This window comes from Dufourea novaeangliae, unplaced genomic scaffold (assembly GCF_001272555.1).
Source record: "Dufourea novaeangliae isolate 0120121106 unplaced genomic scaffold, ASM127255v1 scaffold5, whole genome shotgun sequence".
Lineage (NCBI taxonomy): Eukaryota > Metazoa > Arthropoda > Insecta > Hymenoptera > Halictidae > Dufourea > Dufourea novaeangliae.
The window spans coordinates 845,845-873,021 of record NW_015373883.1 but is presented as its reverse complement, the minus strand read 5'-3'; the positions used below and the strand labels follow the sequence as shown (position 1 = coordinate 873,021).

The 27,177-nt window shown below is 33.5% G+C and overlaps 3 protein-coding genes across 3 annotated transcripts; 2 read left to right on the top strand and 1 right to left on the bottom strand.

Annotated features, from left to right (window-relative positions):
* Window positions 1–1,775: 1,775 nt before the first annotated feature.
* LOC107189415 (zinc finger MYM-type protein 1-like) lies at window positions 1,776–3,647 on the top strand. The gene has a single exon (XM_015577977.1). The coding sequence runs from the start codon at window positions 1,776–1,778 to the stop codon at window positions 3,645–3,647; it is 1,872 nt and encodes a 623-aa protein (XP_015433463.1).
* Window positions 3,648–10,850: 7,203 nt separating this feature from the next.
* On the bottom strand, window positions 10,851–21,351 carry LOC107189324 (peptidyl-prolyl cis-trans isomerase CYP95-like). Its single transcript, XM_015577865.1, has 7 exons — window positions 21,149–21,351; window positions 20,442–20,669; window positions 18,752–18,887; window positions 16,751–18,650; window positions 14,330–14,388; window positions 12,282–12,350; window positions 10,851–11,020 (listed from the first exon to the last, which is right to left on the bottom strand). The coding sequence occupies exons 1-7, from the start codon at window positions 21,164–21,166 to the stop codon at window positions 10,851–10,853; spliced, it is 2,580 nt and encodes an 859-aa protein (XP_015433351.1). The 5' UTR covers window positions 21,167–21,351.
* A 1,780-nt stretch (window positions 21,352–23,131) lies between these two features.
* On the top strand, window positions 23,132–24,054 carry LOC107189226. Its single transcript, XM_015577744.1, has 3 exons — window positions 23,132–23,228; window positions 23,338–23,469; window positions 23,579–24,054. Exons 1-3 carry the CDS (start codon window positions 23,138–23,140, stop codon window positions 24,052–24,054), a joined length of 699 nt encoding a protein of 232 aa, XP_015433230.1. The 5' UTR covers window positions 23,132–23,137.
* The last annotated feature ends 3,123 nt before the right edge of the window (window positions 24,055–27,177 follow it).

Sequence of the window (27,177 nt, the reverse complement as noted above, 5' to 3'; positions counted from 1 at the left end):
TAAGCATAAATAAAAAAAAATAATAATATGAAATTACGTCCTCGGGGCGTGACGTACTGACACGTCCTAGTGAAAGAGTACGCGCCCGTTATATGTTGCGTAATTAAAAAGAGAATTCCCCGGTTAACAGGTTAAAAAACACCGATTTTGATTAACTTTTTACAGAATAATGATACCATTAACAGATGCAAGACATTTTTTTAGTAGCGATGATTCAGTTTAAAGGAGTGACAAAAATCATCAAAGTTCAGTGTAAGTCCATAAAGTCTTCATATCCTGGAAACTACTTTAGATAAAAAATCTAGAAGCTTTCAGAGAAATTTACTTTTTAGAGAAATTAAACTACATCAATAGTTTTTTGCAAAAGTCATACATGATTACAGATTTTGTACTTTCATTGAATTTTTTGCCCCTTGAAAGCGAATTATGGATGCGAAAAAATGTTACTTGGATTTGTTTAAAAAACTGCTTAAAAAAATAGAGATAAGACTCCCCAATATTTTGGAAATCTGTCGACGAGTCACAGCTCCTACGAACTTGCATAGGAACTGGCATTTATTAATGGTTGTGTGTCAGTTGACGTCTTGCGGTTCATATGTTTTAAACAAAAACGCATCAGGATATTGCATTGCTACGGTCTTCGATGCTAAGCGTTAGTCAATCTCTCGACGCGTGGCAAGGACTGTGATCGTTAAGTTTCGGTAAATTTAAGACGACAAATATTTTTCAAAGTTATATTGTGATATAAACCGTGACATATACATTTTCAAAACGTTTGATTTCTGGTAAGTATTTTTTTTTCAATTATTTCCCCTCTTTTAAGTTAAAATCAACCCTAATTGAAATCGCGTCGCAGAAAAAACGTATGGCAGTCATACAACTGAAATCCAATACATATAACTAGTTGAGAATTTGAATTCGTTATTAAATTAATTTCGCCCCAAATGTTAAAATTTCGATAAAGTGAACAAGAACAGAGAAATGTTTCCACTATATACAAACTAATGAAATATGTAGTTTATCCTATCTTGCAGTAAATGTTTTTTGGCACGCGATTTTATTCATTTTTGTAACAGACAAAATTTTATACACAGAAATATGTTTTTTTAAGAACCGCTATGGCTAGCAAGGATCGAGATCGTGGACGGAAATACTTAAGTGGGGCTGAAAAACTGAAATGGAAGAAGCAGCGAGACGATTATATTAAATAGCAAACAAACAACTTTTTGAAGTATGTAATTGAAACTACTAGTCATTCAAGACAGCCAAACGAAGGTGAAGAACATACGGCAATGAATCAGATCCCTTTGGAAGAGGAAAACCAAGAGTTGAATACACCTGTGAAGGAAAATGAAGAAGACACCGACGAAAATGGAAACAATAGAAAAACGAGCGATTGTGAAACTCATCAAGAAAAAGATATTGAAAATATGGAAATTGAAGCACAAAAAGAGGAAAACAGAAATTTCGACATTGAAGATCCTAGCACGTGGCCAATTAACAGAACACAACAAACAGTAAATTTAAGAGATCAGCATGGTCCTGTACAAGTTACTCAATTTAACTTCCCTAAGAACGAAAATAACAGGAGTTTTTCTGCAACATATTTTACAAGAATACTGACGAATGGACAAAGGACAACACGAAGATAGCTAATTTATTCTAAATCTAAAGATAAGGTTTACTGTTTCGCTTGTAAATTATTTTCCACTACTGATATTTTATTGGGGGCAGACGGATTTTGCGATTGGTCTCATTTAACACAGCGAATCAAAATGCACGAACGATCTGCGGTCCACTTACGAGCTATAAACAAGTGGCTTCAAACTGAACAAAATTTTCGCACTGGCAATCTACTTGATAAAGAGTGCGAAACATTTTTAAGACTTGAAACGGCACGATACGAACAAGTTTTCCAAAGAATAACTGCTGTTATTTTATATTTTGCGCAACATAATTTAGCTTTCCGAGGAAGTTCCGATACTTTGTACACACCGCACAATGGTAATTTTTTGGGTTTAATACAATTAATTGCAAAATTTGATTCTGTTCTAAATGATCATTTAAACAGAACAGCCATAAAAGGGCAACATTATTTATCGCATTCAATTCAAAACGAATTAATAAGTGCAATGGCAAATAAAGTACAAAAAGTAATTATCGATGCAATAAGGAGAGCAAAATATTATTCCATTTTATTTGATTGTACACCAGATGTGAGCCATCAAGAGCAATTATCGGTTGTTCTTCGTTATGTCAACATAACAGACGAGGAGGTCGAAATCAAGGAACATTTTATCAAATTTGAAATAGTTTACGATACAACAGGAAAAGGGCTATCTGAAACTATCATGCTCATTCTGGATCAGTTGGGAATAAAAATATCCGACTGTCGCGGACAAGGATATGATAACGGTGCCAATATGAGGGAAATATATCAAGGAGTACAAGCAAATATATTATGTGTAAATCCTAAAGCGTTTTACGTACCATGCGGTAGTCACAACTTGAATTTGTTATTGGGAGATATAGCAAAATCATCAACCCAAGCACTACATTTTTTTGGTGTTTTACAAAAGATTTACACGATATTTGCAGCATCGACATCGCGTTGGGATGTTCTAAAAAAACACGTTGAAAAAATTACACCTAAACCATTATCAGAAACTAGGTGGGAATGCCGTTTTGATAGTGTGAAGGCTATTCGATTTCAAGTTCGCCAATTTCGAAATGCCTTGATCGAAATTGGCAACAACGCATCTGACAATAAATTGAAAATTGAAATTTTGTCTATAGTGCGCAAGATAAATGAATTTGAATTTATTGCCAGTCTTATCATTTGGTACGAAATATTATCAAAAATTAACATCGTCAGCAAAGTATTGCAAAATCAAAAGATGCAAATCGATTTGGCCAGGAAGCATCTGAAAGGTCTTAACGTATTCTTTGCGGAATACAGAAATGAAGGATTTAGCAAAGCTATGATCGCAGCAAATGAAGTTGTAAAGGAAATGGACATAATACCAGATTTCAAATCATCATACAGGGGCAAAAAATGGAAATTATTCGATTATGGACAGGATGAATCATCGACGATCAGCGACAAAGAATACTTCCGTGTACATTACTTTTTAAAAATAATAGATACTGCGTTAGTATCCTTTAAAAGTAGATTCGAATTATATGCAAATCACCAAAATATTTTTGGTTTTCTATACATGAATGAGATTGGGAATTTAGATGATGAATATTTATTAAAGTGTTGTGAAGATCTTCACTTACATTTGGAAGGAGATTTCGACGGAACTGAAATGTTTGAAGAAATTAAGATGTTCCGGTCAATAACGCAAACCAATTATTCGGCTTTAGATTCGATGAATTACATTGTAAAGAACAATCTCTCGGAAGCATATCCAAATTTATTAATCGCATTACAAATTATGTTAACGACGCCAGTAACCGTGGCTTCAGCAGAACGTAGTTTCTCGCGGTTGAAACTAATAAAAAATTATCTGCGATCATCGATAAGCCAAGAGAGATTTTCATCTCTGGCTATTCTGTCAATAGAAAGTGAAGTAGCAAATTCAATCGATTTTGATGATGTTATCAAAGATTTGTCGTCGAAAAAAGCGAGAAAAATTATTTAATATTATTATTGGATTGTATTATTATTTAATATTCATCTTATAAAAAATATATAATATGTAACAGCATTTGTAAATAAATAATTCCTCGTTGGAAAATTTAAGTGTAGGAATGAATGTGTATTCAGGCCCCGCAAAATTTTCGAACCCGGCTAAATAAGCGAAATTTGAATTTACCGCGCGAGGAATAGCGGCGCACCGTGTAGGTACGTTAATTGCCGTGATAAGAGATGTGTGAACCCCCTGCGAAGATTAATAATTAGTCGAAACGTTAATTCTATTATATTACCTGCAATATACTTTTCTTTGATTCTCTTGTATCACTTCTCTCTTTTATTATAAGCCCGTGTAATCTCTACTCGCGATTGGCTACCTTTTCGTATACATATACACGTATATTTAAATGCTAACATTTTATTTCTATTCTATTTATTTAAAAGAAATTTTTTTAAACTCCTTTGTGTGTGGTTTATGTCAACGACGAAGCCTGTCTTGCGACTACGACTTAGGACTCTCCTACAGTTGAGCGATGCACTTGGACTCGAGAGCAACTGGCGATAGTTTTACTCTGAAATGGACACCTAGCTTAACCCCTTGACATACAATGACGTCTCTAAGACGTCATGTATTTCATGTGCCATGGTAGACTTTGACGTCTCCGAGACGTCAAGAAATCTCTTCGGCGAATACCGGGCAGTATAATATTATTGGATTATCTGTTTTGGGCCGTGCATCAATGCTGTTTTTTTTAGACAGTTGAAGATGCTTTCCCCCTCTCAATAATATCGGTAACAAAATCGCATCGGCAAACAGATAAACAGAAAGAAGCGCACTGGAAGCGGTAGTTAGTATAACAGTGATCTCGCACGCTGAATGCCGTACCATATATTTGAATTTTGTAAAATTAGAAATAGTTCTCCCAACATGTCTGAGTTGAATGCATTATATGTAAGTGACGACGAAAGTCTATTAGGCTATTCTAGTGGTGATAATGAAATTGAAAATGGTCATCAAAGTGTTTATGCTGTTGAGTATTCAAGTGATGCTTCAAATTCAAGTGAAGCTAGCTCTATTCAACAAAATGTGCGTAAACGTGCAAGACCTATTTCGAGCAGTGAAGATTCTGACACAGAGGATGAATGGAACTGGAAAGAAGAAGAAAATATTGTCAATATAAAACAATTTACTGAAATATAAAACAATTTACTGAATCGGTTCCGAAAAAGGCAAAAGTCATTCGTTCGGCTGGAAAGGTGATGGCGTCCGTATTTTGGGATGCTAAAGGAATTTTGCTTATTGATTATCTTCAAAAAGGAAAAACTGTTACTGGCCAATACTACGGAATGCTTTTGGACAAGCTGAAAGCTGCAATTCGAGAAAATCGCCCCGGAATGGCGAAGAAAAAAGTGTTGTTTCATCACGACAATGCACCCGCCCATTCAAGTGCAATCGCGCAAGAAAAATTGTCAGAACTGAAGTTCGAAATTCTTCCACATCCACCTTATTCCCCTGATTTAGCGCCCTCGGATTTCCACGTGTTCCCGAAACTCAAAACCTTCCTAGCTGGAAAGAGATATCAGACGAACGAGGAGGCGATGGAGGCTATGAACGAATATTTTGGTGATCTCGAAGAAAGTCACTTCCGGGTGGGAGTAGAAAAACTAGAGAAACGTTGGACCAAGTGTATTGAGCTCCGAGGGGACTATGTTGAAAAATAAAGTATAACTTAGAACAGATTTATTTCGTTTTCATTGTCATTCCGGAAACTTTTCAATCCGCCCTCGTACAATCGAGGAATAGGAGGTGTCGACAAGCAAAACCAATGTCTTGCATGTTTCCCTCTCATGCGAAAGTGTGTAAAAGGATATAAAAAAATATTTTTTTATATGTTTGACGTAGCTATTTATAATGCTTATGTCTTATATTCAAAGTTGCCTACTTCACAAAAGCAATCGATTGTGAATTTTCGATTGAATATTGCAGAAAGTATGCTCTGTAATTTGTCCCTTCCAAACTATCCGACACGCGGCAGACCGTCGCAAAGTGAATGCCCAACTCGATTACAAGCAAAACATTGGGCACATTTTCCCGAAAATATACCTGCGACAAATAAAAAGCAACATCCTGCAAAACGATGTCATGTGTGCAAAAAACATAATATAAGAAGTGAAACGACTTAGCAATGTAAAACATGCCTCGTTCCGCTACATATTCCTAAATGCTTTGAGATGTATCACACGTTAGAAAAGTACTAAATTATTATTTTATAGTATTACTTAATAAATTATTGTACACTAACACTATATATCAACCTTATTGAATGTTATATAACAATGTAAATCCGAAAATAAAACGCCCTGTTCTGACCTTGTACAAGAGCGTTCACTATTGAGCCAAATTAAATGGTATTCTACGGACGCGTCAACGCGCATTTTATTCGTATGTCAAGGGGTTAAGGGGTTATGCCTACCTATACATTTTGAAAAAATCAATTTTTGGGTTTTAATATTTTTATATAGTACATTATTTTAGAAATATTGTGTGAAAGTTTGAAGTTGATCCGAGAAAAATTGGCGGAGTTACGCCCGTTTAAAGTATACGGCCTTGGAAGTTTCGGAGCAGATTTAAAGTGGTAGAATCCCTTACTAGGGGTGCGTGAGTCATGAATACTGTGACCCAATGCAATTTATGGTTGTTAGTAAATACACAAAGCTATATGAAGCCGCAATATTAAAAATAACTATATATAAAAAATTTGCATTGATTCGGTTGTAAACCTAACTTGAAACTTTGAACGTGTTTTTCTCAAAACTACGTTTTCAAAATCGGTAATCAAAATATCTCGAGAACCGCTGCACCGAACTGATTTAGCTTTAGTGGACTCATTCTGTACATAAAAATCTAGTGCCTGATCGTGGCTTTTTGTATTTCATTGCGTAGTTTTTTTGGCGAAAATCGATACTTCGATTTTGAACAGCCGCCATTTTGTTGTAAATTAATTTTTCAGGATAATGAACGATCGGGGACTAGATAATTTAGTATATTAACTAAATTTGCTCGGATTATTTATTTTAGATAAACGAACTCAAAGTTACAGTGGTCACCACAAAACGCCCAAAATAAAAACGGCGCCGGGAAATCGCTGATATTTCCCCTATTTATTCATATTTTGCATTGAAAAAATTATTATAAGCACTTTAAAATGTACACTTTCGAATACAATGACGTATGTTTAAAATAGTATTGAAGTTTTTTTAAAAATAAATTCCGAAAGTACATGTCTTTTTTCGAGCACGCAGGTAGGCATAACCACTTAACGGACTAAAACTTATAGGAAGATCGCAGGCATATTCGATAAAGTATTTAGTGCAAATAAAGTGTATCAAATAAACATTGAATTTAGACAGATATTTACGCTACTTCCACCGATAACAACACTTTTTTAAGTAAGCAATGTATAATTTCGTATATTTTTCACTTCAATATTGTCTAAAGGTGTAAGATGTGCTATAAGTTGAACAGATACTTTTATGAGTAATTGTATGTTGTAGGCTTTAACAATAGAAATGAGTTGAGGGTAGTATATTACGGCTGAATAACAGAAAGAAATTCTGCTACTTCGAAATCAGAAGATGACATTTCGTCAAACGACTCATTATAGAGCTATAAAACAAGCCACAAACTGTAGTCTGAATGGATCGCGTGATACATCACTTCTCTGTCAAAGATTCGCAGAGAACAGCTGTGAATATTCTCTCAGGAATTTTTACAAGGGAAACCTCGTTTCTCGATCGCTACAGTTTCATGAAAATATGACAATAAGATAAGAACACTGCAAATTACATCAATAGTTGATACACGAGTATTCAAGTTTTACACCACATTAAAGTACAAAGAGTTGTTCAACAAGTCCCTGCCTAATGCCCATCAGTCCCTCTCAACGTGTCCTATTTACTATCCATGTCAGACAGCAAAAATGTGGCAAAGTTAGGTTAGCTGTAGGAAAGAATCATTCTCAACTCATCAGAGACGGTTCTAGTCTTCAAAATTTTCTATTCACCCGGACCAAAATCTTAAAAATTCACGTGAAAATACTATATTTAATGGCACTTTACCTATTTTTGATGGAACAAATATCATGATTCTGTAAAATATTATAGAATATCATACAGTAGAGATCTTGAGTATCAATGGAGTCATGTCTATTGATTATCAACAACTGATATTTTTCAGATATAAGCACCGAAACTGTATACTGCATCTAACAGGTCATACGATTTGAAGACACTATTAAGGTGCTTCGATCAAGTTCAATAATGGAAAGTATACACACAATGGACGATTTCTGAGTAATAAAAGAAAGTTTCTGAGCAAAAGTATTTGATAATTTACATGTAAACAAAGGTATCACCAGTTCATTTGTAAGTGTTCCATGAAGGTTAATACATGTATTCCACTAAGAATATATCATGTAGTATGAAATATTATATTTAATGTTATATTACAACACATTGTATTTGTATTGCTTGCTCATATGCAGCATTTGTGTACATAGTATTTTTTTTTATCTCTTTTTAAGCGAATCAATGCTAATAGTACAAGGCATGTAAAAAAGTTCATGGCACAACTTTCTATTCTTTGCTTTTTAAGGTTTCCTGTAAATTATCATACTTCTGTCATCATTTTATCACAACCATTTTTCATATAAACATATTAAATTCTTGAAAAATAGTACAAAAAGTGGCCAATTTTCTCCCACATTACTAGGAAAAAGACTATTTCATGTTCACTATGTGATATCATTTTACCACAGAGTGTACAACAATTCAAATAGGAACTCCTTTAACCCTTGTGTGGGCAACCAAAATATTCACAATTATTGAGCAATCGGAATAATTTTACTTCCATACTTTTCCGAAACTCTTAGTTTTCCTTTCCTATAATATACCAAGTGCTGTTTTAAACAACAACATAAAAAAATGTGAAAAGAAATTTAAGAATGGGTACCTGGGTACCCAGATACCCAGTTGCCTACACAAGGGTTAAAAGCAAAATCAGTTTAATCTGAGTATGTTGATCTTTCATTATTTATTTACTATAAGTATATCTATTTCAACAATTTCATGATGGCCATGTTACAACTGCTTATCTGGATTCAAACTTCAAAAATACTTTTAAGTATTACCCATGAGGTAATATTTATCATTATTCTACTGTAGTACTGTCGTCCAAATACTTATTTATTCACAAATTTGAAAACTTTAAACATAAATATAACTAAATTGTGAAGGTCTCCTTTTTTTTATAAATGGTTCCGTTATGACAAGTTATGACAAAATGAACAATTTACTATATTCAGATTACATAATTTATATTATCAGATTTTGCTAATACTGTACTGGCGCCCATGATGCGCGACTCTTAAGAAATCTTTTGTATTGCATCAGTAATTAATGTATCAATACGAGGTATCCCGTTTACTTTGTTCTCTCTCTCTCTCTCTCTCTCTCTCTCTCTCTCTCTCTCTCTCTCTCTCTCTCTCTCCACTTCTGCACTCGAAAATACCTGAGATTAGTCAGAATCATTCAAAAGATAGTAAAAAGACCGAAAATAGGTACTAACCGAGATAAAAATTACATACTTAACAAAGTGAACATATAAATAGATTGATCACACAGTTCTTGCAATATTTTATAAAAAAAAAATAGTGCTATTCATTGATTTAACATATATACGTCGTACTGACTACTGTTTATAATTTCCAGTGTCCAGGAAAAGGTAGTCTTCCTAAAGGTGGTGATATGGAAAGTCAAGTAAAGTACAAATGTCTTGTCAATATAATAGTGGCAATACAAATCTAATTAGAAAAACATTGTAACAAATCTTTAGATTGTCCACTTTTTTACTTACACTAAAAGTGATTAATACATTTGTTGTGCCATATGTGCAGTTACATTTCTACTTGTAGTTAGCATGCATTATACTATGTTGGTAAAACACTGTTTACTTTATTTGACCTACCCAACCACGTTTTGTAAAGATATCATCTTTTTCCAAGACATCATATCCAGGTATTTTCATTCGGATTTATTTTATTATTAGCAAGTGCTTAATGATCGTTCATTAAGCATACTTATACTGTAGTCACTTTTTCTAAAACCCAAAATTATTCACTAAGAATTCGTTCTATAGCCACAGACAAGATATAAAAATAGACCTAACATATTATGGGCCTAACACCTCTCCATGAAAGTTTCCGATTTTAGGAACTACGTTCGACACCGTGATAACGCACAGCACACACACACACCCGTGACTGCATATAGTAATACATACATACATTATTGCTTCGGTTTCGCTAGCAAGGAATGTAATACTGATATGGTACGGGGGCTACCAAGGCTCCCGAAACATTGGACCGAAAATTACATTGCATGTTAGGTCTATTCTTATATCTTGTCTGTGCTATAGTGTAGTACTGTTAATAAAATACTTTACAAAGAAATTCTTCGCAGTTTTCTGGCTAGAATTTGTCAGAATAGACCAGAATTTGTCACAATAGACCAAAATTTTACCATGGAGAAATTTAGACAATATTGTGAAATAACCTATATACTATGCTAAAAGAAAACATGTCTTTAACCATAAATAGACCGAAGAGAGAATTATATGCTGAACATTTTTTTATAACCTTAGATTTGATTTTTGATTAAATAATTATGGAAATTTTTGAGACAAATTATTAAGACTATATACCTGAAATAAGTATACAGATACCTACGAGCTGAGCACACTATGGGAGCCATTACTGTATTATTTAATTTACTAGTGATGTCAATAGTATAAATCTTTTACTTAATACCAAATAATAATCTATAATTACTGTTTCGTTCTTTTACGCAATTACAAAATTTTCATTCATTAGACAACAGAAAATTTTAGTGTGACATTATTATTTTACATATAGAGTATATATACATTCAACTAAGTCGCTATTTTTTTATTTTTTATGTATATGACATTTCAACGATTATTCCAGATGGTTAAATTATTGAAGGCAATTGGTGTAACAAAATAAAAAATATTGATAAATTACATTCCTAATTACTTAAAATATCACAATATTAGAATTGTATGTACATATTATTCTTATAGAAGAATTCAAATATATAAATTATATACACTTAATAAGTCGTAATTGATATATTATAAAGCATGTTCAACATTTGTTAGAGTCAAATTGACTTTGTGCTTTACCTTGCGACCCTGTCTTTTCGATGCTTTCCGTGAAATTTTAGACTCTCTGGTATCCTGCACTTGCTTACCGAGACCCAGTCTAAAGCGCACAGGCACCTTTGCATCCAGAGTGCTTTCATCTACAAAGAAATAGTAATTATTACATTTCATATAATACTATACAATTCAAAAAGATACTATATATATGATAAAAGTAAGGAGTATCCCCAGATTGTAAGAACCAATAAAAATAACACGGTAAATCAATTAAGGGTACATTCTCGTGTAAACACGCGAAAAAACCGCATTCTTCTGGATTTAAAAAAAAGATAACTATAACACTTAGACTAAAAATTCTTGCTGGTATTTATTAGTACATATCTTAAAATAATAATAAGAATTTGTTTGTGGTGTTTTTGTCCACATGGCCTTAAAAAAACCACAAGGCAGGTGTCGCTTTGAAAAACAGAGGTCAAAGTTATGTTATGTCGAATACTTTTTTTATCCACTGTACACATAAATATACAAGATTCCTGACAATTCTTTTTACTGTTTTATTTTAGTTATATATTTTCCTAATAAATGCCACAGAGTACAAAGGTATATTGTACTAACTACACAAAATTTAACTTAAATTCATGAAACTATAGAAAAGAGAAGAATGTGAAAAGTAGAATTAGCAAAGTCTCCGAGATTCCACCTTAACACTAGAGGGTTAACATAAACTTTTAGATTGACCAAATATATTACTATTGATGAGTTGTTTTTTGATTAAATAAAATATTTTTGACATTACATTAGTGAATTGTTTAAATGAATCTACAATTTTGCACAGTACATCACTGTTACTTCAGTATAATTAGGTATGTATACACATAACATTTATCATGTACATAGGAAAACATTTGTAAAAGTTCTTACTGCTATTGAAAAGATGTATTTAACACTAAGCACAAACTAATATATATAGGATTCTATATAAATTGCAAATGGCAATCAATAGAACGAATCTATCAACAAAAATTTTAGGTAAACTATTAAATAAGAATACTTAAATATTCTTGCTGTTCATGAATACAGGAAATGACTATTAAGGATACAGTTCAATTGTCCTAAGGGACAAGTAAAACGATGAACAGAAAATTCCCCTTGACACCATATTCCCTCAAGATTTCAAGATCATATGTGTTCTTTTTACATTAAATCATATATATTATGCTTCTATAATAGATTCTTATGGAGCAAAACGATAAAATCAATTGATCTCCCAATATTTTAATGCGACTGTAATTAATATTTGCCAAGCTACGAATGAGTAAATTAATATACCTTAGTTACTGAACTAAAAAAATGCTTCTGGTGGCACCATAACCATAAATAATAATATAGAGATATACAAACCTTCCGAATCATGGATTTCAGGTATTGATCGATGAAGAACAGTTACCCTTCTAACTTCTTTTTGGTTAGCTGGAAAAAAAAATCTCTATGACGCTAATCTGGGAAAAAAGAGAGTCAATACCGACGCCACACCGGTATTCTAGACTAAGACAGTAACGGTGTGCAGATGTACTCTATGTACCCTCACAAGCAAACTCGGCTTCCTCTAGGAGAAAAAGTTATGTAAGGAAAAAACCTCCTACCACTTGGTCTCGGGGTTAATGAAATTTATACCAAATTAACATTCGGTTTAACATTTGTTTCAGTATTTCAAGTAAATTTATTAAGCGGTAGGAGGCCCTTATCCTTACGCCACTTTTTCCTCTAGCGGAAGCCGAGTTTGCTCGTGGATGTATGTATCCTTTCCGTTTCGGATCTTCATTATTCGTATACGAACGAATAATAATAATTGCATACAATTCGACGGCAGAAAAGTACAACGGACAAGTGTAATTTTATCGACTTTCACTTTTTTATATAAACAGAGTCTAAATATTATTTATAATTTATTCATGCAAAATTTATTTCAAGTACTGAAATAAATCTTAAATCGAATATTTATTTGGCATAAATTTCAGTCCTTCCCAATACCAAGTGGTAAGAGGCCCATTCCCTACGCCACTTTTTTGCCTAGCGGAAGCCGAGTTGCTCGTCAGGGTACATCGAAGACAGAAGTCAATACTTCTGAGGCGTTTCAGCTAGGCCATTTCCATACAATATTACAAAGGTCGGTTACGTTCCGACTTAGGCTGCGGTTATAGTGGATGCATATTCGGACGAATAGTCCGTCGTCCGTATACAGTTAGTGATGGGTAATCGAGTCGAGCTGCACGAGTTCGCTCGAGCGCTCGTGCCGAGTTAGGTGAATCATTGGCTCGAGCAGCTCATCCAGATTACCCATCACTAGCTGTATACGTATATCGTATATACGACCGTGTTGTATACGGACGACGAACTATTCATCCGAATACGCATCCACTATACCGTAGCCTTACACACAGCTCCGTCACTGTATGTACGTGTCGCTCTCTCGACCGCGTGTCCCCACCACTGATTCTGTCACTGTGTGCAAGAGGGAATCAGAAATGACTCCGACACCGTATTCGTAGGGTTAAAGAAAAACATAAAACTTTAAGTTTAACCCCTCAACGCTGGCATACGTAAGAGGTACAGACCCTGTTTTCTTCACATGTCGCCGATGCAAGTTACCTATCCACGGACTGCTAGGAACGGCGATGCGATAAGACGCATTGTATGTATTATTGATTGGTATACATATATACAATCATATATAGTATCGTAATGAAACGCTTATATTTTGTTTATAACAGCAAAAGCAGTCTTCAAAAGCCTTCTCACTAAATTTTTCGTTATTAATTTACACTAATTTATTTACTAAAGTAAACACTAATTATAGACTGAGTTGTTCTATTCCTTTTTCGATATAGTGGATATCACAAATAAAATATATATAAAAAAAAACTTTTTAAGTTACTCGGTTATAGTAAAATGCACTAAAAAAACATGCACCAAAAAATAAAAAACAATTTTAATAGCTATTACAGCATACCTACTTGGTCATATGTGACTAATAATAAAATCCTGGGGCGCCCATAATATATTTCCAAGCAATACAATTTTTTTAAGAGCGCTCCACGATTTTATTTTTAGTCACATATGACCAAAACTGTTGTAGTAACTATACAAATTTTTTTTATTGTTTAGCGTATTTTTTATATTTTATTGCATTTTTGTATGTATGCGTATTTTATTTCACATTTCTATAAGCGTTAACATCATTTAAACACATTAATAAACAATGATATTAAAATATAAAACTATAGCAATAATAATTTTCCTATGTTAGAAAGATTCCTCCTGCGTATCCTAACCAGCACAACAAGAATATAGTTTCGCAAATACTACCCGACACGACAACTTACTTTTTGTTCCGCGGCTGCCGGCGTTGAGAGGTTAAGAAACATAGATTCATAAAATATATTACTTACATTTGTCATCTGCTTTAATCAAATGTCTCTGATTCGTCTTTGCATTACTTTTAACAACTCTGAAACACAGAACGAAATAATTTATTTGGAATTCATAGAAAATACAATGATAAAGAATAAACCATTTTTAAAGTTATTAAAACAACTTATTAAAACTTATAAAACCAAACATTTTTAAGAACATAAAAGTGTATATCAAAAGCATATAGAAAGCTAAATTAAAATTCTAAATGAACACTTCTTCATTAAAAAAATGATAGTTTTAAAGATATTAGCTACTGTACATATAATGTTAAAAAGGAACCTAATATCTACTATTATGGTATTAACATTCAAAGGAAAACGCAGAGACACATTAATGACTGAGCAGAAAATTTGATTATGCTGTGATTCAATAAAACTTATGGTTAAGTTTTTCCGCGAGATTGAAATAAGTTTTGTTACTTGTAGTCTGCCATACAAGCTGAGCATGTAACATACATTTTATCACAGCTTGGCTGCTATTAACAAGTCAAACCAGTCTATGAAAAATGAAATTGTAATCATTGTTTCCTGCCTGATAAAAAATAGTTTATAATGGGGTACTTTAGTGTAGAGGGTCGAAAAAACTATATTATTTTGCATTATTTCATAGTTTAACATTTCTACAAAGCGATTATGAAATTCGATTTGTTAAAAGAAATATAAATGTCCAAAGGTAGTATCTCTCGTACGGCGTGACGGTAAGTAAAAACTTTAAACGCGTTTTTCTCGAAACAAGGTTTTTTAAGACGAGTTTCTATCTTGTAGAACATTAATTTTACAAGACGAAAACAGCTACTTTTTAGTAAAAATCAAATCAAACAATCTTGTTTCAAAATGCTATCATCTTTCAAATTTTTATTTTTAGGGGGCGTCCGTAGTTCGAACCATAACGACAACCATAATAAAGAAAATAAACCTTAGCTTTTCCATTTTAGATGACTACAACAGTCCCCACACCACCGACCGACGGAAAAAAAGTTTTTTGAAAAAGCTTGCACCACCAGCTACATACATCCAAGTATATGTACAATTAAAAAAGGTCAAAAGTTTCCAAGTATTATTTGAAACATACCTTAATATGCAGATATAATACGCCATGCGGTATAAACTTATAGTTTTTGTTAAATAAATTCGAATAGAACAGATACTACAAAAGATAATGATAAACAGATAGTACAAAATAATATGTGTCATATTTATCGAAGAATTATTTCAGAGATATATTTTAGCAATGTTCCATGTAAGAGATCAATATGGTAAAAAACGCAATTTTCTCAAGGATTATAGTTCCAAAGATACTACCTTTTACCATTAGTCAACGGGTCATTCCACGCGAAATCGCACACTTTTTGGAGCACCATTTCGGATTCTGTTCAAATTTGTATATGTCTTTAGCGATATTTAAACGTATCTCGAAAGATTTTTGAAAATTTTTTAAATTATTCATTTTACAGCAATTTGAAATTTCGGGTCAATCTTTTTTCAATAAATTATAACTATTGAACTAACAAACTGATCGAAATGAGCTTTGCGGGTACTTATAGTGGAGACATAAGAGTAACGAATAAAAATTATTTCAGTTAAAAAAAATATTTTTTAACCGTCTAATTTGCAATTGTTTTAAATAAATGCACTGTTTTTATACGGGGGAACTATTTAAAAATTTGGAAAAAAATAGGCCTATTTGCCATGTTTATGGACATATGTTCAAAAATATGGACACTTTAAAATTGGCCGTATGAAAATTAATTGAAGTGAACACTGCATCGGATTACAACGACTCTCCCGAGCAAGCCATGTGGTACTACATAGGCTAGCCGATACAACTCGTCCGTTCGAGTCGATGGGCATCGACGCAGCGTTCACTTCAATTAATTTTCATACGGCCAATTTTAAAGTGTCCATATTTTTGAACACATAGCCATAAAGAGGCCAAATAGGGCTACATCCTCGTTTTTTTTCAATTTTTAAATAGTTCACCGGTATAAAAACAGGACATTTATTTAATACAATTGCAAAATTGACGGTTAAGGAATATTTTTTTTAACTGAAATAATGTTTATTCGGTACTCTTATGTCACCACTGTAAGTACCCGGAAAGCTCATTTCGATCAGTTTCTTAGTTCAATAGTTATGGTTTATTGAAAAAAGGTTAACCCTAAATTTCAAACAGCTGTAAAATGAACAATTTTTAAAATTTTCAAAAATCCTTCGAGATACGTTTACACATCGCTAAAGACATATCCAAATTTGAACAAAATCCGAAATGGTGCTCCAAAAAGTGTCCAATTTCGCGTGAAATAACCCCAACACAAACATGTTATGAGATAGTATATTCCATAAAACAATACTAATATAATAATATATGTATTAAAGAAATAAGGTTAAATTACTTACTCATTAACAACGCCCTTAAAAGCAGATTGTACTAATCTTGCAGACTGAATCGGTATTGTCCTATTTAATCTTTCTGCTCGTCTTCTACTTAGTTCAGTTCTTAAGTCACTTTCCTCGTCAATTGTGATGTCCTCAAATATTGCATCCATTTCCTCACTTGGTCCGTCCGAAACAACATCTTTGCGCTTTTTACACTTTTTATCTTTTCCTATACGTTCAGATAGGGGAAGTTCACTTTTTAATTTTCCTACTTGATATAATTCTTTATCACGCTTCTTCTTTTTTTTGGAGGATCTCTCTTTTTCTACTTTTGGTGGTTCTACGTCAATACACGAGTTAACGGAACTCGTGATAGCTATAGGAGATGTATTTTCCATACTTTCTTCAAAATCTTCGAAGTCTTCATAATGAGCATCTAAACATAAATCTGTTTCCTGAATCTCGTAATCATTTGTAGTTTTGTTAACCTTCCTTAAATTTCCAGATTGTGTTTCTCCTTCCAGAGATTCTGTCTTCTTACTTACATTCTCTTGCTTATTTAATTTAATTTTTTTATTTGCATTCACAGGATCTATAGGCCTTGCACATTCAAACTTCCTTCGCCTTGCTTCTAACACAGGGTCGCTATTTAAATCTGTAGTCTCCTTTTCCATTACAGTAGTTTTCTCCAAATTTTCTTCCTTCTGTTTTATTTTTATACGGCTTATCTCCGGAGATACTCTACTTTTTACCGTTGGTGATGATTCTTTGATATATAAGGGACTACCAGTATCATCTAAACTAACTGATCGTGGCCTATGCTTTCGAGATAGCTCTTTAGGCGACCATCGTGGAGATCTTCTTCTTCTTGGAGAAGCACGAGGAGAATTTCTTGGAGAAGACCATGGCGATGTATGTGGTGATAATCTTGGCGATCTAGATCGCGGTGACATTCGTCGCGGTGATTGTAGATGTTTTGGTGACAATAGACGTGAAAACCCTCTTCTAGGTGAAAGTCCGGGAGATTTTGATTTGGGCGGTGTTCTGCGGGAGGGTGGTGATATTCGTCTTGGAGATAATTTAGGTGACCTTGATCTTAAAGGTGACTTAGATTGTGGAGATAGCTTCAGTGGAGAATATTTTGGAGATCGTGATCGCGCTGATCTTGGCGATTTTGTTAATGACGCTTTAGGTGAACGTATTGGTCTAGGAGATTTCGATTGCCTTGGCGACCGTCCCCTTGAAGACGAGTTTTTAATAGGTGATCTTCGTATTGGAGACCTGTTGGGAGATCTACGCGGAGACAATCGTGGTGATCTAGATCGCGACGAAAGTTTTGGCGAACGTGAACGCGGAGAATATCGTACCGGCGACTTTCGAGGTGATCTATACCTTGTTATTTCTCGCTGCGACTTCTTTGTTTGTCTGATAGGTGACCGTCTAGGAGACCTTCTGGGTGATTTTTTTCGTGACCGCGATCTTGGTGATAACGACCTACGTTTTTGTAAAATTCGGCTGATGTGTGGAGACATGGATCGTCTTTCGTTTATCACGCTCGAAACTGGTACAGATGGACTGCAACATTCTTTTCTACTACTATCTTCTGTCCTATTTTTCAGACTCGCATTTCTGCCTGCTTCATCCTTCTTTTCGGACTCTTTATTTCCTTTTTTATTACCCTTCTTTTCTTTTCTTTCAGACGGTTTATCAACGTTCATTTCTCGTTCCATTTCGTCCATTAAACGTTCTAAGCTATCCTCCTCTTCAAGATCAGCCATTAAAAGGATATCATCGTCATCATCGTTGGTATCATCTTGATCTTCCTCTGTTTTTTTCGAACTTCCTAAAGTTTCTACTGAACTTTCAATTACTACAGAAGATGTTTCAGTCTGCATATCAGTTCGATGAAACTTTGATACTTCTAAAAACATCATTATCATAAAATATTTTTAAGGTAATGGAGGATTTAAAAACCACAAGTATTGTGCTATATTTGTAACATAGATTCAGGATTCTACATACCTACTGAATGAGATTCAATGCTTGGTGCAATCTCTTCTACAGGACAAACTGGATCAGTCTGTTGAAGCAGTGAATGCTCATCTACAGGAACTATTGCTATCAAGTTTGGATTGCGTGGACTTTGATAATACAAATTCTGTAAGTGAAAATATATATACCAACAATGTAATAATTAAACATATATTTATTGAATAGTTATTAATAAAATTGTTTGACATATTAAATACAATATTTATTTCAATGTAGAAATGTTATGTTTACATGTCTATTAAAACAATCTTTATCAAACTGGTGGTGTCAAACAAGTAGTTATTAGGACATGTTAAAATTACTGTTGTTCCAATTCTTCTTTAATTCTTTTTATTGTGTTATAAAGACTAGACTTTGTAAAATTAAAATGAATTGTAGCAAATATTTATTTCCCAATCTAACACTAAATGACAAAACAAAAATAAATGAGGTTTCCAGAATCTATATGAGATTGTTTAAATCTACATAAATAAAAAACATAGTGCCTTAATATAAAAAGACGAATAGAATAAAACGGATAACTGCAATGCTATAAACACTTCTTCAGTTAGATGTTTCTCTAACCCTACTTACAAGGGAACTTCAGTCACCCAAAGATTCCAATTTTTTTTAAACTGTGTAGGGTTTTAGGGGACGTCAATAGAAGTGTCAGGCAAGTTTTTTGTTATTTTTTAGTTCTTCAATGTTAATGTGCGTTTTTATATTTTCCTGTATATCTTAAAAAGTATAGTAGATACAAAACAATCATTACAATGAAAATTAAATGTCTACTTATGCTCTACAAAAGTGTGCAATATACTTATTAATAATTTATTGTTTAAATAAATAAATACATTTTTAACAATTGCATTGCACAATTTTATACTACAAATGTGGTAAGTCATTTATGTAAATCTTAGTTAATCAGACCTTAGTTTACATGATTTTTCCACAAATATCCAATTATCCACAATTTCTAACTTTGTCTAGAGTTATAAAGACATACTCTTAATGAATCCTACTCCATTATACTCCTATTATGAGAAATTAAATTTTGTATCTAACAATGTTACTCTTCAAAGCACTACTTTTGTAATCATCTCAAAAATGGTTAACATTATCAGAAACGTATATTGAATGTTAAAGATATAGAGTACAAGACGCTACATACTTTAGAGAAACATTTTTGTATAAAATTATTACTTTTCAAACATATATGTTAAAAATCTATTTGTTAACTAGTAATTTCTACTACTGTGATATTCTTGTGCTGCATTGAAAATTTGACAATAATGTTACATTCCTATAACTTATATTACATGCCTCATACTTAATTATACAACCAAAAGGATGATAATTTTACATGAACAAATAAAATGAATATACGAGACAAAATTCTTTTACATCGGGCAGTATTTTCATAGTAATGAATTCAATTCAATTGTAATAGAAGCAATAAGTTATAGTTTTGGATATTTCAAAGATACAGTAAAATAAGAAAACCATGACGCTAATTACAATCACAGAAGCATTCTTCTTATATAATCATATTTTCACAAAATTCTTAACTATGCTTTAGTACTCGTACTTCGATTGTAACTTATATATAATTCTTTTTTCTTCTAGCTGTTCCATGACTTATACAATAACCTGCATAATATAATAATGAATAGACACTTACACCATTCCGCCGCTGTTGCAATTGGTTGGGAAAGTATCCTCTTCTTGGAGGTCGCTGTCCTTTATATGATGGACGAGATGTTTGTGTAACTTCTGGAACAACTTTCTGTAGTTGTGGCAGGGTTTGTTTTTTATAATGTACAGTATCTTTTGCTCTTAATGATTGAAGTGCTGCTAATCGCAGAGCCTCTAAATCCTCATCATCCTCATCTTCATTCTTTGTACTTTGCTGAAAAGATAAAATAATATTTTAAAGCAACAGGGGTAAAGTCAACACATTATTTGACAACATAACATTCAATATCTTTACAGACTACTTAGTGTAGACAAATACAGAAAATACTATATTCAATGATAACAAGTCAACAAAATCTTTTCTAAGCAAACATAATTCTTTGTTTCCTATTAGAATAAAAATATAGCTTTGTATGTTCATAGTATAATACTTTTCATTTCAATGATGCTTTAACAATAATATCTTTAACAGTTAATATCTAGCATACATAAAATTTCTTGATTGTATCATAAGAAAACACTGTAAAAACACGTATTCGGTACTAATTTTTAAAATACTATGAAACGAATTTTATGCATAATTTATGACAGCATTACAAGCATAATTATTACACAGAGCACGCACCGTGTTTATTACATAGTAATAAAATTTTCATTTACGTCTCCGAATTTCAAAATTATATCTTTCCTTACCTTTTGGCGATAATCCATTTTATTCGAATTACAATTGTGGAAAAATTTGTAGTTATCACTAACAACACAGAAGTCTAACAATTGCATTAATAACTGTATAATAATTTCATACGTTTCTGATGTACCTTAAAGGCAATTGCATTTTGTGTTGCTGCTACATTACAGAAACAAGCATTTCTTTTCGTCAAGTTTATAACAGTTTATAATAATCGTAAATTTCACGGATAATGCTGCACACTTTGTTACCCCCCACCACATATAAATAAAAATGGCGCAGCATCCATAAAATCAAAAGCCCTCGAACTATAGTATCATATAAGATACGTATCCAATTACTAGTTTTATGATTAATATTATATTTATTTACAATGCTAGCGTTTTATACAATTTTGTGAAAAATCAGATGTTTATTACAGATTAAATACACGCTTACGATAATGCTAACTAATACATGTACTTAAAAAAATATTGTTAAATTTAGTAATATTTATTCACTTCTGCACGTCACTCGACGCGTGGGTCCGCCGGTAAGTGCGGATGGCATTCGGCAGGCCGGTAAGTGCGGGAAGCACCCGGCAGAGGTCTTCGTCGCGCCGCGTTTCTCACGAGTACTCGTTCCTAACTCCGTTCATATAAATACAAGTTCAAAAAATCATCCTCCGTCCTCTATCCGCACATAGCATATGTAGACGGAGCAAAAGCTACCACTTTGGGCGAGGGGACCCGTAGGATTGGAGGGGAAAAGGCGCCGCAGCAGCAGCGGCCCGCTGCCAGCAGGTCTGTTAGAAGAGGGGTATGTTCGGATTAGCTTTTCGGATGCATTCGGTGGGCTGTTGCGTGCCGGTGTGTGTTGCTTTTTTCGGTTTCGATCGTTTTGACCAAATTTGTGAGTGAAACGTATTCGTTGATAATAAAACAACCATGAGCTTTTGTATTGTGTTCGCTTGCAAAAATCGTAAAACAAGGAAAAATTATGAACAATTAGATAAAGAAAATATAAATAATTATACTATTTCATTTCACATGTAAGTAAATATAAATACATAACCAACAATTTATATACCATATAAAGGTGAAACAAAAACAGGGTTCATAACTTCTGGGGTAGATAGTACTTGCCAAATGATGGGAAGAAAGTCCTAATAAACATGGGTCAAAAAATGAATTTTTTTTAGTTTCTTATAATTGTCTGTGTTGTTTCCATGCAGTACAATAGTTTCCGAAACGAGAAAGTCACTTGCTTTAACTGAAACAGATAATTGTTTATAAGTTTGAAAATATTAATTTTTGAACCTTTGTTTATTAGAACTTTCTTTCATTATTTGGCAAGTACTATTTTTGTTTCACTCTGTATAATCTTAGAAATTCAAATCTGTTGCTTCATTATTAAATAGATAATATGATTAATGATATAATATTTATTTTTTAGGTTTCCTAAAGATATCGAGAGGAAAAAAAAGTGGCTTAAGGCACTGAATTTAGAAAATTATAGCCCACCAAAAACAGGAGCTGTTTGTTCCGAACATTTTAAAGAACATAATTATGATTTAACATATTCTCGTCGTCAGTTGAAAAAAGATGCTGTTCCATTTGTACGTATAAAGAATCATGAACTTATTGTATTAATTGCATAATACTGCAGTAGCTGATAATTTTATCCTGGCAGAGATTATATTTGTCACAACATATCCTTTATAGTACAGTAGCTAATGATTGGGATTTTTAATCAATATGTATTAATATTGGAACTATGATGTGATTGTACATTTTTAGCTTTAGCTTCAGACTATGTTTTAAAACTATATAATTTGGTGGCACAGTCAATTGAGATGAAAAACATACATATATTCACAAATATTATTGGGCGCAAAGCATAGATAATATCAGTGTTTATAAGTATTTGTGTTATTTACAATTGGTCTAGATTTATTTATATTAACTAATTTTACTTTTTAGTTAACTGAAGAAAATATTGACATGGAAATTAAAATGGAGTATCAACACTGTTTCACAAATATGTCTCTGGAAAGTAATACAGAAAAGGCATCAATTGAGGAAAATATCTGCAATGATGAAATAGGTAACTGTTAATGGTATCATTCACTTATATTGTGTTTACAAAAGTATATATTGTTATATATTATATTAAGAATTTATTTAAAGATAAGTAATGTTTAACGTCATTTCAGTAGATGCGGGCACAAACGAAAATATTGACATGGAAATTAAAGTTGAGTATCAACACTGTTCTGCAAGTATGTCTCTGGAAAATAATACAGAAAAGGCATCAATTGAGGCAAATATCTGCAATGATGAAATAGGTAAGTGTTAATGGTATCATTCACTTATATTGTGTTTAAAAAAGTATATATTGTTATATATTATATTAAGAATGTATTTAAAGAGAAGTAATGTTTAACATCATTTCAGTAGATGCGGGCACAAACGAAAATATTGACACGGAAATTAAGGTTAAGTATCAACACCGTTCCACAAGTATGTCTCCGGAAAGGATTTTTAATTCACCAACAAAGGTTCGATTGCGCAAAGTACACAGAAAGGAAATTAAAAAATTAAAAAACCAGTTATATGTCAATTCTTGTAAATTGAAGAGAGCACGAGAAAGAGTCAAATCGCTTCAAACTGTTCTTAAAGATCTACAGAAGCAAAATTTGATATTGCAAGAGAATGATGTACTCAAATATCTAGATGAAGGTAGAAGAGAATTAATTAAGTGTGAAATAAGGAAGAAGAAAAAATTGCCTGTTAGTAGAAAATATAAGGCTGCGTTACGGCAATTTGCACTGTCGTTACATTTTTATTCGCCAAAGGCGTATTATTATATGCGTCATAAATTTCATAATTCATTACCACATCCTAAAACAATTTCACGATGGTATCAATGAATACACGGAGAACCTGGAATTATGATTGAAGCTTTAGAGGCTACAAAACGACGTGCAAATGTCTATGGTCCCGCGCGTCTAGGGCAGGTCCCACCATAGGGTCTCACCATATGGGGGTACATATCATAGATTTTTCTTGGTCGATTTGCAGCGCCATAAGTGATAAGGGCCAGTACCAAAATGAGTGCCGGAAATCCGGGACGCGTTTGAATTTCGGAACGATTGATAATAGACAAGACCACAGCCAACTCTATGGTCTGTTTTTCTAAATAAGAGCCTTCGGGGGGTCGCCCTGCCTCGACGTGTGGCCTGGTGGGGATCCAACGTGAGCTGCGTATTTCGTGCGACGTTGTGACGGCTCAATGCCATTGTGTGTCTCTTTCGATCCTCCGCATAGACATATATAGACGGAACATGAACTGAGCGGTGGAGTAAGATTCGCGGTAAGGGGGTGGTTAGTTATAAATCGGGTAACTTCGTTCCATTTCGGTACTATTCGGGTATACAATCACGTTACATACATGTATGCTATGAGAGATGAAAAGAATATACTTATTATACGTTAAAAATTCTGTATGTCATGTAGTTTGTATACATATGTGTAGGTAACAAAATTAATAAATAGTATAAAGCATTAAATAATAGTACGGCACACAGCCCACCAGTCATTCATAATGAGCCGAATGCATCCGAAGCTAACCGACATATATCTAACGACTACTGTCTTTTCCCCTCCAATCGTACGGTCCCCTCGCCCAAAGTGGTAGCTAATGCTCCGTCTATACATATATGTCTATGGGCCTACCTTCCAGGGCTCTTCTTTAGAAAAACAGACCATAGTATACTTCTGTATTACTTCTACTTACTATAGTTATGGTATTTATGTATTCCTTATGCATAATTAATAAAAAATACTGTGTATTAGTATGGTTTTATATAAAAAATAACTTTTAATTATAACACTGAGCATAAAACTCTACTATTGGAAATAGGATTCCCGAATCCTTGATGAGCGGTGTTGCCACGTTATTCAGCACAGCTAATACTAGAGTCGGCTTGACAAGACAGTGAATGACTGGTAGCTACTGTATGAGATCGTGTGTGATAAATTTGATATTCGGTGTACGCAATTTTAAATATGTTTATTAAATTTATTACATAGTATACGTACGCTATGTAATAAATTTAATAAACATGTTTCAAACTGCAAATAACTAACCCGGGTGTCCGCGCGAACAGTATACAGTCAGTTATTTCCTGTCCTAAACTATTTGAAATACGAGAAAACTGTTTACATAAATGGTGTATACATTAGAGATGGCGTGAACTGCTACTTGTGAATCAGTCGTGATTCGATCACGTTCGTTCCCAATTACGGTGATTTTTCACAGTGATTCGTGATTTCTCGTGATCGTTTCTGATTGGTGGAGAAACCTAGCAGTTCTTTACATGCAACCACCGACTAGGTATAGAATAGACCTATCATCCAATGCTTTTTTCTGTCCCACGTTTATAGGGCTACGTAGCCCTGTTACCATTTTAGTGTCAATATCCGACGTTACCGATAAAGCATGAATTCTGGGTATTATTAGCACAAATGAAGTGTTATTCCATTCATATTGTGTGTATCTATATGATTTGACGGGAATAAAAATATCCGATGCTTCAGTTTAAGGTTAAGGGATAAATATGACAGTCATAAAACATGAAACGGAAAAGTATATATGTTTTCACTTAAGTACAAGACAATTTATTCTAAATGCATCGTTAATGGACATGTTTATAAATATTACTTTTTACATGTTCTTGTTTTATTCGTTTTTATATCTTGCCTTACATTTGTATATTTGTAACAGATAAATTCAGAATAGATGTAGTTTTATAAATAGTTTACCAAATCTACATGTGGCAGAATATATACACCGCTTTCATTAACATCTACATATTTATAATTTATATGGGAGTGTGAATAGTTTTACTGCCTATTGTAAGAATTTTAATACGCACGAACAATTACTTTCTGGCAATTGGTAAATTTTTACATATGAATTTACTTACACGTTATCTACTTACAAAAATTTTATTTATTGCGAGTAATTAAATAATTAACGTATGTTAATATTCAGCTACGTGTCTCTCAAATTAAGTGAAATACAGAAGTTTTATTTTCTTGAAAATTAGTGTCAAAGAATGCAGCAACTGGTCAGATTGGTTTCCTAAATAAATCGAAACCCTGTATCGACAGATTGTTTTTTAGGCTATCAAATATCACACGGAGTCTTTTAGGAAGTAGTAAAATCTTTTACACAAATTCAATGAAATACTTTCAGGTACCCAGTTTAGGGCTATGAAATTAGAATGTTCAAGAAGAGGTAAAGAAGTTTCATATTATGTTATTCCCATTCATTACAATCCTTTGCGGGAATGCCTTACCGTAATGAGCCATCTCGTGGCCGCGGGATTCCGGGAATCGGGTGACGTCACGGCGTGCGAGCGAGAGCGGTAGAGCGAACCGCGGTATCGGTGCTCTCTGTCGGTGTTGACACGTGCCGTGGAATTTCAGGGGTCTATGGGGGGAGATGTGCGAGCGAGAGAGTACGGTAGAGCGTGTCACTGTATCGGTGCTCTCCGTCGGTCTAGCGCGCTAGTGATGTGCGTCACACAGTTTATTGACCTAGCCGTGTACGTCGCGTACCATGGCCGTACTATCTGGTGTTTGGGTCGTTCAAGTCGGCAAAAACAATTCAACACGAACAAACCTGCGTACGCCCAATACATAACGGCGTTAGCTTCCTCCCTTTCTCGTGAGCCGTCGCGGAGACTGGGCACGCGTCTCATACTCGTCTTTTCTCTTGTTACTAATCCATTGTGTGTTGCAGGCATTCGACAACCATGTACAGATGTTCAGATATGTTACAGATGTTCGAGAACCATAGGCTTCGATATTTATCTTCTTATGTACTGTGATTCATTTACTGTGATTTTTATACTGTGATTTATTTACTGTGCATATTATTAATTTATTTATTGTGCATATTGTTGTGTCCCCTCTCTTGTTACTAATCCTTTGTATGTTACAGATGTTCGAGAACCATTGACTTTGATATTTATTTTCTTATGTGC

Excerpts from the sequence above, each read along its gene's own strand:
- LOC107189415 (XM_015577977.1), top strand. The coding sequence starts at position 1,776 with ATGCACGAACGATCTGCGGTCCACTTACGAGCTATAAACAAGTGGCTT.
- LOC107189324 (XM_015577865.1), bottom strand. Across the intron at positions 14,389-16,750 it reads TTTAAGGGCGTTGTTAATGA|AGTTGTTAAAAGTAATGCAA; the intron begins GTAAGTAATTTA and ends TCTGTGTTTCAG. Across the intron at positions 12,351-14,329 it reads GATTAAAGCAGATGACAAAT|CTAACCAAAAAGAAGTTAGA; the intron begins GTAAGTAATATA and ends TTTTTTTTCCAG.
- LOC107189226 (XM_015577744.1), top strand. The coding sequence starts at position 23,138 with ATGGAGTATCAACACTGTTTCACAAATATGTCTCTGGAAAGTAATACA. Across the intron at positions 23,229-23,337 it reads TATCTGCAATGATGAAATAG|TAGATGCGGGCACAAACGAA; the intron begins GTAACTGTTAAT and ends ACGTCATTTCAG. Across the intron at positions 23,470-23,578 it reads TATCTGCAATGATGAAATAG|TAGATGCGGGCACAAACGAA; the intron begins GTAAGTGTTAAT and ends ACATCATTTCAG.